Source organism: Lethenteron reissneri, chromosome 40, assembly GCF_015708825.2.
Source record: "Lethenteron reissneri isolate LAM-NWPU_2019-01 chromosome 40, ASM1570882v1, whole genome shotgun sequence".
In the NCBI taxonomy this organism is placed as follows: Eukaryota; Metazoa; Chordata; class Hyperoartia; order Petromyzontiformes; family Petromyzontidae; genus Lethenteron; species Lethenteron reissneri.
Genome location: NC_083818.1, coordinates 1,867,314 through 1,880,643, shown reverse-complemented (window position 1 = coordinate 1,880,643; position 13,330 = coordinate 1,867,314). Strand labels below are relative to the sequence as shown.

Here is a 13,330-nt window from a genome sequence, read left to right as displayed (position 1 = left end):
GCGCGCGTGTGTACTTCTGTTTAAGCCTTGTGCGTGTTGTACCCCTGTTGTAACCTGTGTGTGTGTACTTCTGTTTAAGCCTTGTGCGTGTGTACCCCCTGTTGTAACCTGTGTGTGTGTACTTCTGTTTAAGCCTTGTGCGTGTGTACCCCTGTTGTAACCTGCGCGCGTGTGTACTTCTGTTTAAGCCTTGTGCGTGTGTACCCCTGTTGTAACCTGCGCGCGTGTGTACTTCTGTTTAAGCCTTGTGCGTGTGTACCCCCTGTTGTAACCTGCGCGCGTGTGCGCGTCCCGCGCAGGTACATGCGATCCCCCTGCGCTCGTCCTGGGTGATGACCTGCTCGTACGCGCCCTCCGGTAACTACGTGGCGTGCGGCGGCCTCGACAACATCTGCTCCATCTACAGCCTCAAGACCCGCGAGGGCAACGTGAGGGTCAGCAGGGAGCTGCCCGGCCACACGGGTGGGTGCTCGCTCGGATACACTCGCTCGTCGTGGGCAAAGGCAAAGATCCCCTGTGTAGCCTTAACAGATTGTTGGGGCAAGTGCTGTTAATGAGCACCTGATAAAGGTTGGGACTGCACACGGAGGGGGTGGGTGGCCAGCACCACGCCTGGCCGTCTTTGTCTCCCCAGTGGCGATGTGTACACACCGTACTAGGTACTCATTTGAGACCGAGTCGACCCAGGGGAGGCCCAGGACCCGTGAGCGGAAATCAAACTCTGGCTGCCAGGTTCATAGCGCAGCGTACTAACCGTAGCCCTATACATACACACATTCATATACACGCACAGCCTAGACGCCCATATTATTTGCGCACTCATACAGCGTCTACACATACTCATCATCTATATATAAGTCTATACTCTTACACACTTGTACACACTGAGCCTATACACACTAAGACACTTAAATACAAGTGCTCATACACAGATATGCCGATGACCAAATAAACTAAAACTAAACCATTTTTTATCCTACCAGATAAGGCCTGCTGAGCTTTATATAGCTCAGCCCCATGAAGTGGCTTTTCAATTGGAAATTTATAGCAGTCAAATTCTCAAAATGCATGTTTTTAATATGGAGGGAAAAACCGGAGGATTCCGGCAACAAATCCACGCGACCACGGGGAGTAACATGCAAACTCCAAATGTACAGCACCTGACCTCGTCCGATCTTGGAAGCTAAGCAAGTTTGAGCCTGGATAGCGCTTGGTTTGTCGTCCGCATGCACTGACAGGGTGTCGTAGAGCTTGCGTGGGCTACGCTGTGGGCTGCAGGGGGCCGTGCGATGAGATGCAAGTCTGATCCGTGTGTGAATTGCGCTGAAACATGCAGGCGTAAAGGAGGGGGGGCGGCTCTATCGAACAAATCCATTCTCGAGCACATCGTTTCCCGTCGCCGGCAATCTTGACGCGCTCGTGTTCCCCCGTCGCCAGGTTACCTGTCTTGCTGCCGCTTCCTGGATGACAACCGCATCGTGACCAGCTCCGGCGACACCACATGGTGAGGGACCGCGCTGCGCACGAGTCAACCCTCGATCGCTCGATCGCCATCGTGTCCTCAATACAACAACCCCCTTTCCCCCGCCCCCACCATGACCATCACCAAAACCACCACCACCACCTAAACATCGCTACGGATTCGTTCACCCGAGCCGCTGACCCTCGACAACATGACGCAATAACGGCAACAGCGGCTGCCGCCGTTCGCTACTCTGTGGTGGTGACGTCACTGCAGCGCTTGTGCCAGGCTAGGTGCACTTAGAGGCCATCAGGTGAAGTGTGGAAGGCTCACTGCTGGCAGGAGGTCACGGGACAGACCCAGGTGCCATGAGTTGACTGACTTGGATGGCTGGAAATTACACCACCTCTCCTCCCATTTGTTTCAACTCGCTGTGTTTTCAGCCGCCTGCCCCTCTGCTGGTTGTTGTCGGGGGCAGTGGCACGGCCGAGTGGTGACACGGCGTCCGCCCCCTTGCTTGCAGGGGGTTCATGGCTCAGATCCCGCAGAGGCCGTCTTGTTAAAATGCCGCGGTTGTACTGAATGTAAAAAAAATCAGCTCCATGCCGTCTTCTTTATTGGACATCGACGATCCGGCGACCATTGTTCGATAAGCGGCCATTGTGTGCCAGTGTCATTGGCCATTTTAGGAAGCCAAAATGTTTAAATAACAGTGGAATGCACAGAAATGTGTCGACTTTATCTCCTAAATGTGTTCTTTATATTTTCTCAATGCAGTTTTCGTTTGGCAAATCGTGCAAGTAACTGGTCCCCTCCTTCCAAGATGCCGGGCCAGCATGGAAGAGAATGCCACAAACTCTGTTAGAAGGGATCTATAGGTCTCTTCTAGCGGGAAGGCTCTTCCGGCAGCATCGGCGTGAGCAAGAAATAGCCGGGACTGTATTTTGAACTTGTATTTTCGTGCGGTATCTATAAATGAATCGCCCTGTGCATTTCCACAATTGTCAGCCTCTAACCAGCACGGCACTTGCACATCTCCCTCTCCTTTCTCCCCACGCGATATGCCCCTCACCCCGCACCGCCGCCCCCCCCCCCCCTCTCCCCAGCGCGCTGTGGGACATCGAGACGGGGCAGCAGACGACGGCATTTGTGGGCCATTCGGGCGACGTCATGAGCCTGGCCCTGGCCCCCGACGGCCGCGCGTTCGTGTCGGGCGCCTGCGACGCCTCCGCCAAGCTGTGGGACGTGCGCGACGGCATGTGCCGGCAGACCTTTTCCGGGCACGAGTCCGACATCAACGCCATCTGCGTGAGTCGGCGGCGGCGGCGCCGTCACGGCCACGGCGGTTCCCATGCGGGGTGGAGGATTTTTGCCGGGCGCTCTCGCGATCCTCTGGACAGTCTTTAGTCTTAAATCGGCAACTTTCCCGTTGGGCCCGATTTTTGAGCGGTTGAGCTGGCAAGCCCAGTCTATTAAGCGAGCCTCCTCTGTTTTTAATATGAATATGAATTCCTGAAGTCACGAAAGCTTTAAGTCAAGATTTAATATTATTTGTCAGGAGTGGGGCAGTCTGCAGCTTGTGGGCCAGATAAAGCCCCCGCCACGGCTTGGCTCACAACCACGTGAGGCCTTCTGCTTCTGAAGGGCGCACAGCCGATATTTATCCATAGCTGCAAGTCGCCTCTTAACCGCACTAAACAGCTACAAGAGTGGAACGTATCAACGGCACTGTTTTTAATTTTAGTTCTGCGCTCGGCCACATTTTTTAAGTTGTTTCGAGCATGCGAGTCGATGCATACAGTCCGTTACCTAGCGGTTGGGGGAAGGCCTGCGTTGACATTCCCCATCATCGCGTTGACACATGATGTGCGCATGTTTCTTCGTCTTGGAGAGCCGTAGTATCGAGATTAAGGGCGCTGCTCTGCAAGCCCGGCGACCAGAGTGAAATTCCCGCTCGCAACCTATAACGGTGTGCGAAATATATTTGAACCTGTCCTGGGTCTCATTTAGGTCTACTGCCTACAATGAGTATCTGGTGCGATGTGCAAACATCGCCACAGGGGATACAAAGGTGCAGTCGCGTGGTGCTGGCCACCCACCCCCTCGTGTGCTTTTTTTTCCCCCGTCCATCGTATGTGCTCTCGAACAGCACTTGCCCCGACAGTCTGTTCAGGCTATACGCGGGCGAGGGTTGATCTTTTGTCTTTTGTTGCGTGCGTGGTGCGGTGCAGTTCTTCCCGAACGGCAACGCGTTCGCGACGGGCTCCGACGACGCCACGTGCCGCCTGTTTGACCTGCGCGCCGACCAGGAGCTCGTGCTGTACTCCCACGACAACATCATCTGCGGAATCACCTCCGTGGCCTTCTCCCGCAGCGGGCGCCTGCTGCTCGCCGGCTACGACGACTTCAACTGCAACGTGTGGGACGCCATGAAGGCCGAGCGCGCAGGTGCGACACAGCACCGACGTCGCGGATAAATAATCGGCAATTTTAAAAGAATCGTACCGGAATGTCTTGCAGCACGGTTTTTCATTTTTTTTTAACCCAGTCGGAGATTTCCTCCTCGCATGAGCATTAAGACGGTGCACGTGCCTCCTTAATTCATGCCCTGAGCCAGTCTTATGAATTCCACATTCCTGTGAGGGGGGGGGGTCAAGACAACCGTTGTACTCGTTTTATCGACTCCAACAGGGATGTTGGGCTGAGGTCGACCGACCAACCATGGATATGACCTCGCGACCTCCCGATTTGCGGGTTGCTTGCTCTGCTGCCGAAGTCACCTTGTCAGATTTCTAGCCCAGGATGAGGAGGGGGGGGACAACCGAATGGGCAGCTGTCGCTGTGCGGCACCGGTGAACGAGAGCACTCGCTTGCAAGTCGGCATGAGTCTGCTCCGTAGGGGGCGATGTTGCTTTTTGTTAATCCATGCAACTGCTTGGCAAGTTATTCTAATTTGGGCCATGACACCGGCACACTTGACCTAATCCTCTCATCTAATATCGCAGCATATTTTAACGTCCATCGCGCGGCGGACGCAGAGGTTTATTTTTTTTAAGTTCGATAGAATAGCAGTATTGACCAAGGAGGGTGGCCTGCTGGTTTAGCCTAGTCGGCGTCGTTTTACTTTCACTGTCGTCTGAAGCTGGCCCGGCACCCCCCCCCCCCCCCGCGCCCCTGAGAGCGATGCGCGACACATTAACGCCGTGTTCGGGGGTTGACGACCGTGTCCACGGCAGAGTGTGGCAGAAGCTCAAGCGGCAACATTTCTCGACACGCACGCACACGGCCCAGCATCGAGAGAACTTACGCGGTGACCTTCCGATGACCTTGGTGCTAAACGGGGGTTCTGCACATTTTTGTTCCCTGCGTGTGCGCACGCGACCAGGTGTGCTGGCTGGACATGATAACCGCGTGTCGTGCCTTGGAGTGACGGAGGATGGCATGGCGGTGGCTACTGGTTCCTGGGACAGCTTCCTCAAGATCTGGAACTAAGAGCACAACACAGCCCCGTGCACCACCACCACCATCACCACAACTACCACCACCGACATCACCACTTGCAGCTCACATTGACGAGGTTTTATGCGGTCACTTTAGAGTTGGGTGATGCACTCCTCTCTCCAATCCCTTGCCACCTTCCCCCCTCCCTCTGATGTCCCCCGACTCGCACGTCAACGTGCGTGCGCATCGACGACAGTCTGACAAGAAGACACGCTGTTGGGTGGTGGTGGTGACTCGGGTGTAGTGTTCACAGCCTCTACCCCACACCCTCTCACCACCTTATTCCCCTCACCACCACCACCGCCGCCGCATGCTTCTTAGCGTCACTGACTTTGTCTTCCTTTTAAACAATTCACATCCTGGCCCTTCCCCCCCCCCCTCCCATCTCTCAGTAGTAAATGGTGGCACAGCCCAAGCACGTGGTCACGAAGCTTCACGATCTAGATGGTTGCATTGGCTTGAGAGCTGCTGCTGGTGGTGATGTTGGTGAAGGGGTGGTGCGTTTGATGTGGGGCCCAACCAGGGCTCCCGCTGATCCTCCGCTGTTCCCCCTCTCCCATGTAGTTTTGTCAGCTGATGGTAACGAAGCCTCGTTGCCCGCCCGTGACGTGAAGGGTGACCGGGGGGGCTACGCTAAGCGGGTTGGGGAGGTGGCTGACAGCGTTGTCGTTAGCCGGGGGGGGGGGGGGGGCATGGTGGCATGGGCGGGGGTGGGGGAATTGAACGTGTTGGTGGGGTCACAGGTCGCCCCTAGTTGGGGGCGAAGGTCAGACTAAAGCAAGCATCCCTGTAAAACTTCACATTAAAATTATTCTCTTGCTCGGCTCGTTCGTTCAATAGCAACAGCGCGAGGGGCTGCTGCTGCGGCGGCCTGTTTGTTAGCGTAGCGCGGTGGCGGTGGCGGCCCTGGGGTCCCCCCCCCCCTCCCTTGCACTCGCCCTGGGGGTACCGAGTGCTGGGGTGGGGGGCGTCCTTGGGGGGGGGGGAAGGGGAGGGGGCTGCAGGTGTAGGGGGGGGCCCCCAGGCAGCAGCAGCAGTGGAGTAGGGGGGGAGCCGTTAACAAACTATCACCCGCCCCCCACCCCCGGCGTCACGGGGACACGTATTTTTGTTATTTTTTTCCCCCGCTCGCGGGATGGGTGACATATCCCCCCAAGTCAGTGGTTCCGCCGCTCTACTGTATATTACGCAAATACACGCAGTTTCCACTTTTGAAAACGTATCGTCAGCTCCGCAGCCAACACCGTTGGGAACCGGCGACGTCAGGAGGAGAGGAGCGCTTTGGGGGGCGGCGGGGTGGTTTTTGTTGAGTGAGGCCGGTAGGACGACGATGACGACGATCGTGAAACCACATTCCAGCTTTTTACTCTTCGCTGTAGATTAGGGGGGGGTGGGGGGGCAAAGCAGGGGGGGAGGGGGGGGAGGTGCCACCGAGGGTAAGCGGGGGGGGGGGGGGGCTCACTGATGGTGGGAGAGAAGAGAGACGAATCGGTCAGCTGGGGGGGCGGCAGGTTGGCAGGATTGATTAGATTACACGCTGGACTGTCGGAGGGGTTCTCTGCAGAATGGGTCCGACTGTGGGGGGTGCTGGTTGTGACCCCCCCCCCATCCCCGATCACTCGTGGGCTGTGCGCGTGCGACGTTGCTCGCCAGATGGGGGGGGGGGGGGCGGGGGTTCGCTTTGACGTTTGGTTCTTCGTCGCTTTCGCGGCCCCAATCTTCAAAGCGATGGAGCGTGCGTCCCCCCCGTGGGGAAAGCAACCGGCCGCTCTCTCAAACGGCAGCAGCGGGGGGGGGGGGGGGGCGGTAGAGTTGTGTGCCGTCGCGTCTCTGTTCGTCATCGCTGGTGGGCGGGGGGAGGTGGGGTGGGCGTGATTTTTGTTTAACCGGGTGAGATGTTGGGGGGGGTGGGATATCGTCTCTTTGTTTGGCAAGTGACCTGGATCTACCGAAGTGACAAACCTTCAGGTTTTACACGGAGACGAAGTTTGCCCTCCCTTTTTTTTAAAATGGAATTTCCGGCCCAAGATGCACCGCGAAATGCGGTCTCTCCATCGTTTGAAATGAAATCTATCGGCGTAAGCGGCTCACCGCCGCCTCCTGGATTATGGCTTTTTGTTGCCACGTGTTCGCGCAAGATATTGATTGTAGGGTTTCCACAAACCCAGCATGTTACAGTATCATCACACGTGTGTGTGGATGGGAATGGTCGACTCTTGCGCGCGTGCGCACACACATCACTGCATGTGCCGTGAGCCTAAGAATCCGTTTCAATCGGCGGATCTGTCACGTGTCTATTTACACGGGGTTGCACAGCAACCTGGATATAATCAGAATAAAGTTTTGAGTTGCGCATCTTAAATAACCCCCGCCCACTCAGTCTCGGGGACTTCCAGGAGGAGGGGGAAGGGGTTCTTCGTAGGAGAAGTTTGGCCAATATCAGGAGAGTGGACGCGACTGACGTCCCCGTTTTTAGGCCTACCCACTGCGAAACGGCCTTCACCCGTCGCGTCACCGCGAGCATCTTTGCCGCACTAATTGGGGTACTCGAGGGGAGAGAGGGGTGGGGGGATTCGTCGAGCTGGCAACAACAACGCTGCATTTCTCATTTTAACGTCGCACTCTGTGACCGGCTTCCCCTCCGTGTGCCCGTGTGGACGCACGGTTTTTGGATCATAGTCGGCAAGGGATTGTGTTGATGTTGATGTTGGGGGGGGGGGGGGTGAGGGGATCAGCACCAAAGGTAAATTTTGAAGTTCCGATTTTGGCCCAGGAAAGGCTTCCCCCCCCCCCCCACCCCCGAAGAGAGGGTGCGCTTGTAACGAGTGACAGCCTGTGCTGGCGAGGTTGGAGTCGCGACGAGGCAGCGAGGCGTTTGCGAGTTGAGAGAGAGGGGTCACTTTTGCCGACGCTGCCTCGTCCGCACACCGCGCCGGCTCCGAGCGGGCGTTGAAATCCCTCCTTTGATGTTGGCCGTCACGTTAACCCGATAACTTTTTTGTGTTTTCCTTTTTTGGGTATTTTTATTTCGTGGCTTTTGTACCGGTCGTAATTTTCCGTTCGCCAAGGCACGTGCCACAAAAACCAAACTCCCGAGAGTGTCTTAAGTTTATTGTTGCCTGCAATGTTTGTTGTTTATCTTTTCATCGGGGGTTTTCTCGCCTTCATTTTCTTGTTCTTTTTTTGTAAACCGCAGCCGTTCATCTGAAATGCGTTTTGATTTCTCGTCACCAAAATCGCCTGCGAGTCGAGGTGGGCCAACATGCGCTTTGCGGTCGCCACCCTGAAGCAGAAAATTCCAGCCGCGGACCACTTTGTTGTTTTTTCCCCCCCCGGGGCAGACTGTAAACGCCGTCGCGCTACCTTTTAACTCATGACGGTCGTGATAATAACGACAATTAAAAAATATATATATCGCGCTGTGACATGGCGAGCAAATTTTTCAAGGGCGCTGAACAAACGACCAATAAACGTTCAACCTTCGTCTTTAGTCCCGCCGCAGAGTGACAACGCAGGGTTGTGGCTTCACTCGTGGATGGCCGACAAGGTGAGTTGCGGTGTCGATTGACTGCAGTTGGCCCGGCACAGCTTGGTCACAGCTTGGTCACAGCTTGGTCACAGCTTGGTCACAGCTTGGTCACCGCTTGGTCACACGGTTATCGACGGCTCCTGGCCCGGCCGGGCCGGCAAGGGTGAAGCCACCACGCTCGCCCAACATCGGTTTGAGACCCCCCCCCCCCTCTCTTGCAGCCGCGCTGTAACAATGCTGCCTTCAGGGGTGTTCCCCCCCCCCCCCCCCCTTCTAAAGAGAAGACGCTAGGGACGAGTGCGTCTGGCAGAGGCCGGCATTTTCTGCTCCTGTAGCGCCGAGACGGACCACACGCCGTCCCGCGTGCGGCGTTGTTTGCGCGCCCCGGTGTTACGCCGCGTCCACGCCTCTCGGTGTCCCGCCACCGACCCACGTGTACATATGCACCGCTCGCCTCCCCCACAGGTGCCAGCCACAACAGAGCCGTGGTGGAGAGCGAGAGAGCCCCCCCTCCCCAGAGTCGCACGCCACCAAGAACCGGTGATTTTGCGCTCACGACGACGCTGATGATCACTGCTACTCGTATATAGGTTAAACACCACGCGGTGACGGGTTCATGGGGCACGGGGGTGCATTTTTGCTTTTGGTAGAATAATTACCATTCGATTATTGTTACTGTGACGGATTTTAACTGTAAAATATATCGACTCGATTCCTTCTCTCTATTTTGTTTTGTTATTGCGGTATCTCTCTTGGTAGGCCTTCACAATTATAATTGTGATTTTTACCGTCGTTTTTTTATGTTCGCAAAAATGTTGGGCCGGTTCACAGGGCCTGCCTCGTTCACCTGTCGTAACAATAACGCTCCGGTTATTACTTTAACCCGAGGTGAAGGGGGACTTCTGACCCGCCGAGGTCGTCACGATGATCCTGTCTTGAGGGTTCCTGCTCTTTTATTGGGGGGGAGGGGCGGGGTTGAATGTGTGGCCAAGTTTTTTAATTGACGTGCAGCTCTGGTGTGGGGAAATTTTTTTTTTCTGTTGGCATCATAAGGGATGAGTTTAACGCCGGTCCTCACCCTCCCCCCTCCTTTTTACATTTGGAATTTGCCTTCGTTTTTCAACGGAGCTTTTAAACTTAAGTGACGTAAAACTTTAAACCCCACTGTGTAGACGATATTTAATAATCCCTAAGTGCGCTTTTACAACATCTCTTTTATTGGAGGAAGCCGGAGAACCCCGGCAACATTAAGAAGGGAAACGCTCAAAAGATTGCCCCCACCGCCCCCTTCACGCATCACCACCCAGCACGACACGTGGCAGGGGAGGGAGTCTTATCCCTCCCCCTCCATCCCCACTCGTGCTGCTGGACGGGAGGTGATGGGGTTGGTGATGTCATCGAGGTAATCCGAGCTGGGGGTGGCCTGGGAGGGCGAGCGGAGTGACGTCGTCGTCCCAGGGTTGCGGTGTCCCATCTGGCTGCAGGGTGGGGCGCGAGTTGTGGCCGAGCAATCTTCCCCGCTTTGCTTTGGGTTGGGCGAGCCGCCTCCTGGCGGTGGTGGGTGGTTGTGATCTTCACACGCAACATTTGTGCGGCATATTGTACGGAAGGAATTCGATAAAATTGCACCCTGTCAGCAGTTACGTTTGGCAAATAACATCGCAGACACTGATGGGGGACTCCGAGTATGCGAAGCCAACCAATTTACAGATTCCTTTTTAAAGGCTATCTTGGTCCTCCCCGATGGTCCCATTGCGATGATTGCAAGTTATCCGCGGCCGATATGCCCTTGGTGATTGTTCTTATTCTTTGGGCTGATGTCGTGAACAAAACCCGTATGAATGACGCCAACAGAAAGAGAAACCGATAGAAGCCAAACGACGGGAGTTAAATAAAACTGAGCTGCAAAGAATCGATTTTTCCCCTATCCAATCGTCAACCGAGAATCGTGAAATCTTAATCTCTCATGGGAAGGAGGTGGGTGCGGGCAGTTGCCAAGTCATTGCCAGACCCTGACGGGGGTTGTCAACGTCCCGTGATATTCCGTGTCCAGATTGTTGTATTTTGTTTTGTGCACACACACGCACACCTGTGGTGCCTGCCTTGGATCGCCGATGTCCTGTTGTACCCCCCCCAGCTATTTCTGTTGTCCATAGAAACCCCTTCATTAAAACTTCCAACAGCTGCCCTCCCTCCATCCCTCCCTTGCCTACCCCGAGTTTGCTCCGCCTGCCGTTCCTCCTCCCCAGCACCGTTACGGGTTGATGGTGGTGCAACGGGGACACGGAGAGAATGTGTGGTGATGGTCGTGGTGGAGGTGGAGTGCCCGGTCCGTAGTGTGCTGTAAACTGCGACAACTCGGAGGAATTATTTACCAGAGTTGAGATCGGTGGGGGTTCGTTTTGTTTAAATGGACACATGGGGGTGAGGGGGGGGACGAATGAAACACGTGTTGTCTGGATGATGCGAACAGCTCTTACAACTTTCTCGTCTCAAACCCGTTGAACGCTGTTCCCTGCACACAACGCAGACTTGAAGTGACCCGTGGTGATGTTTTTGGCGTGTTAGGGTTGTCCAGCGGGTTGGGTCGTCACCCGGTGGTGTTTTTTTACCGTTCTACCGATCGGTAACGATCAACCCCCCCCCCCCCCCCCCAAAACCATCCCCCAGAATCAACGTTCTCACGTTCAAAAAGATGATAAAGATGGACACGAACCTCCCCGTTTTTAAAAAAAGTAAACTTTGAAAGGAAACCATTTAACGACGCTCAAGACAATTAAAACAATTTTAATCAAAAAAATCTTTAAAAGACAAAACTTAATCGCCTAAAAGAAGAATAACTCGTGATTTATTGCAGGTTTTTATAAATATATGAATATAATCGACTTTTTAACGTAGCTTTTTGGTGTGTACTGTAGAAGCGGTCTGAGTGTGTGGCTGGCTTCTGGTTGAGTGGGCACCCTCCCGACCCCGCCGCCTCCCCCTACCTCCCCATGTTCGCTTTAAAACTAAAAAAAAATGCCTTTTTCATTTCGCTGGGAACGTCGCTCGGTTCTGTTTCCTCGCGCTTCCGTCTCGCTCTGTAAAACGGAACAATGTGCGTTAACGGCTACGGACTCTCGTGTCTCTTTATTTCTGATTTTATTTCTGATTTTATTTCACCCTCTTGGGGTTTTTCTGACCGCACAACCGAGCCAGGCGCGGGTCGGGAGGCACCCGCTTGGTGGTTTTTGTTGTTTCCCCACTGCCTGGAGCCGTGCCGTGCCGCCTACCACGCAACGCAATTGATGAGTCGAGTCGTGGGTAAAAGTCCAACGTGAAACCGACACCGACCTACGACCGAAAATATTTGCGCCCCCCGCTACTCTGGCCCTGCTTGGCCCCCCAAGCCAAATTCAGATGTTTTGCGAGGCCTCAGTTTCACGGCTTGGTTCTGGCTCGGCTCGACAAAATAGCCAGTGGAAAAACCACCCCCCGTGCTCGGATGTGCCATGGTAAAGAAGAGGTGTTTGTGATGATAGGTGGGGTGGGCTTTGGAGTCCCACAGTCCGCTTTGTGGGTCCTGTGCCTTGTTGTGCATGGATTCAGTTTCACTTTGGTCTTCACGGTCTGCCGCCTCAACATTTTACTCTCGGTGGTATTTACATTTTGGAGAAGATGAGTTCCGTTTTTGTCTCGATACTAAAATAGCTGTGGTCCCGTCCCCTCCTCACACAATCGCCGCCTCACCCCCTGCTCACGAACTCTCTCGCCTACGCCTCCCCCAACCCATGTGGTTTATATTGGTGCTCAGCTTTCTCTCATTTTGGACACCAGACGTTTTAATCTTTCAGCTGCAAAAGCCCCGATGGGCTATGAAGCTCTTCTATCACACGTCCCAAAACCCCCGTGCCATCCCAAGATGATTGATAACAATGGCCTTTATACCCAGGAAGCTTCCTAGAGTATCCACGTTGCTTGCTTGAGGAGGGTCCTGCATTCAGAGTGTTTGAGTATCCACAGAAACCTCACCGTGCAGACGTAGGATGGATAAACACTCAAGGTCTTCGCGGATAATCTCGTGAGCTCGTTTGCGTTTTACCTTCCATTTGGCTGGCCACTTTCGCCCCGTGGAGTTGCGAGTATCACAGCTCTTGCCTCCTGAAGCGATGACTCGCGCACCCACCAACCTGACGACGGTGACGATGGTTGTGATGAGGTCCACGGGACCTGTTTGATCTCACCGTGCCCCCCCCCCCTTGCCTCGTGGCAGCCGTCGATCTAAATCCGCCCCGCGATCCTTCGGTGCACACTCGACTCCGAAACCCGTCTCTCCATCCACACGCTCTTCCCGTCGCACGCACCGCGTCTCTCACTTTGCTCTGCGTCCTCGCTCGCCCAGCCTCCCCCCTGCTCTCCCCTCTCCTGACCACCCCCATCCCCCCCCCACCACCACCCCTCCAGGGGAGTGGCCGTGTGCGGTAGCGTGCAGTGTCGCCGTTGTTATTTAAATAAGAAACTAAAATGATGTAATAAAGCCATTTCACATGAGCGCGCCGTCTCCGTGCATATGCCCTGATTCTGTCAATGCGCAAAACAAATATTCGAGCGTTGGCGACGGCCGAGCTTTCCTATGTCCGCTTTGAACCTCTTTCGCGCCGTACGTCGCCAACGGCGCCGATCGGAGGTGCGGCCAACGCCTGAGAATGTGGCTGTAATTTCCCAGTGAAATCGGCGCTGAGAGAAACGGCCCACGGGAGTGGATATGATCGAGCTACCCCCTGAAAGGCCCCATCAAGTGATTTCCCCCCCCCCCGCTTCGTGTACACGGAGGGCATCGCTTGACCGCTGCCTTGCGC

General features: G+C 55.0%; 1 protein-coding gene across 5 annotated transcripts in view; it reads left to right on the top strand.

Moving 5' to 3' along the window:
- LOC133352413 (guanine nucleotide-binding protein G(I)/G(S)/G(T) subunit beta-1-like) overlaps positions 1-13,023 on the top strand; it is a 60,022-nt gene extending 46,999 nt beyond the window's left edge. For all 5 annotated transcript variants that reach the window (XM_061568037.1, XM_061568035.1, XM_061568038.1 and 2 more), the window contains exons 6-10: positions 300-462; positions 1,438-1,504; positions 2,569-2,770; positions 3,694-3,910; positions 4,848-13,023. In XM_061568037.1, coding sequence (XP_061424021.1) covers positions 300-462; positions 1,438-1,504; positions 2,569-2,770; positions 3,694-3,910; positions 4,848-4,954 — 756 coding nt within the window. In that variant the 3' untranslated portion in view covers positions 4,955-13,023. The remainder of the gene's footprint in view (positions 1-299; positions 463-1,437; positions 1,505-2,568; positions 2,771-3,693; positions 3,911-4,847) is intronic.
- Positions 13,024-13,330: the final 307 nt, after the last annotated feature.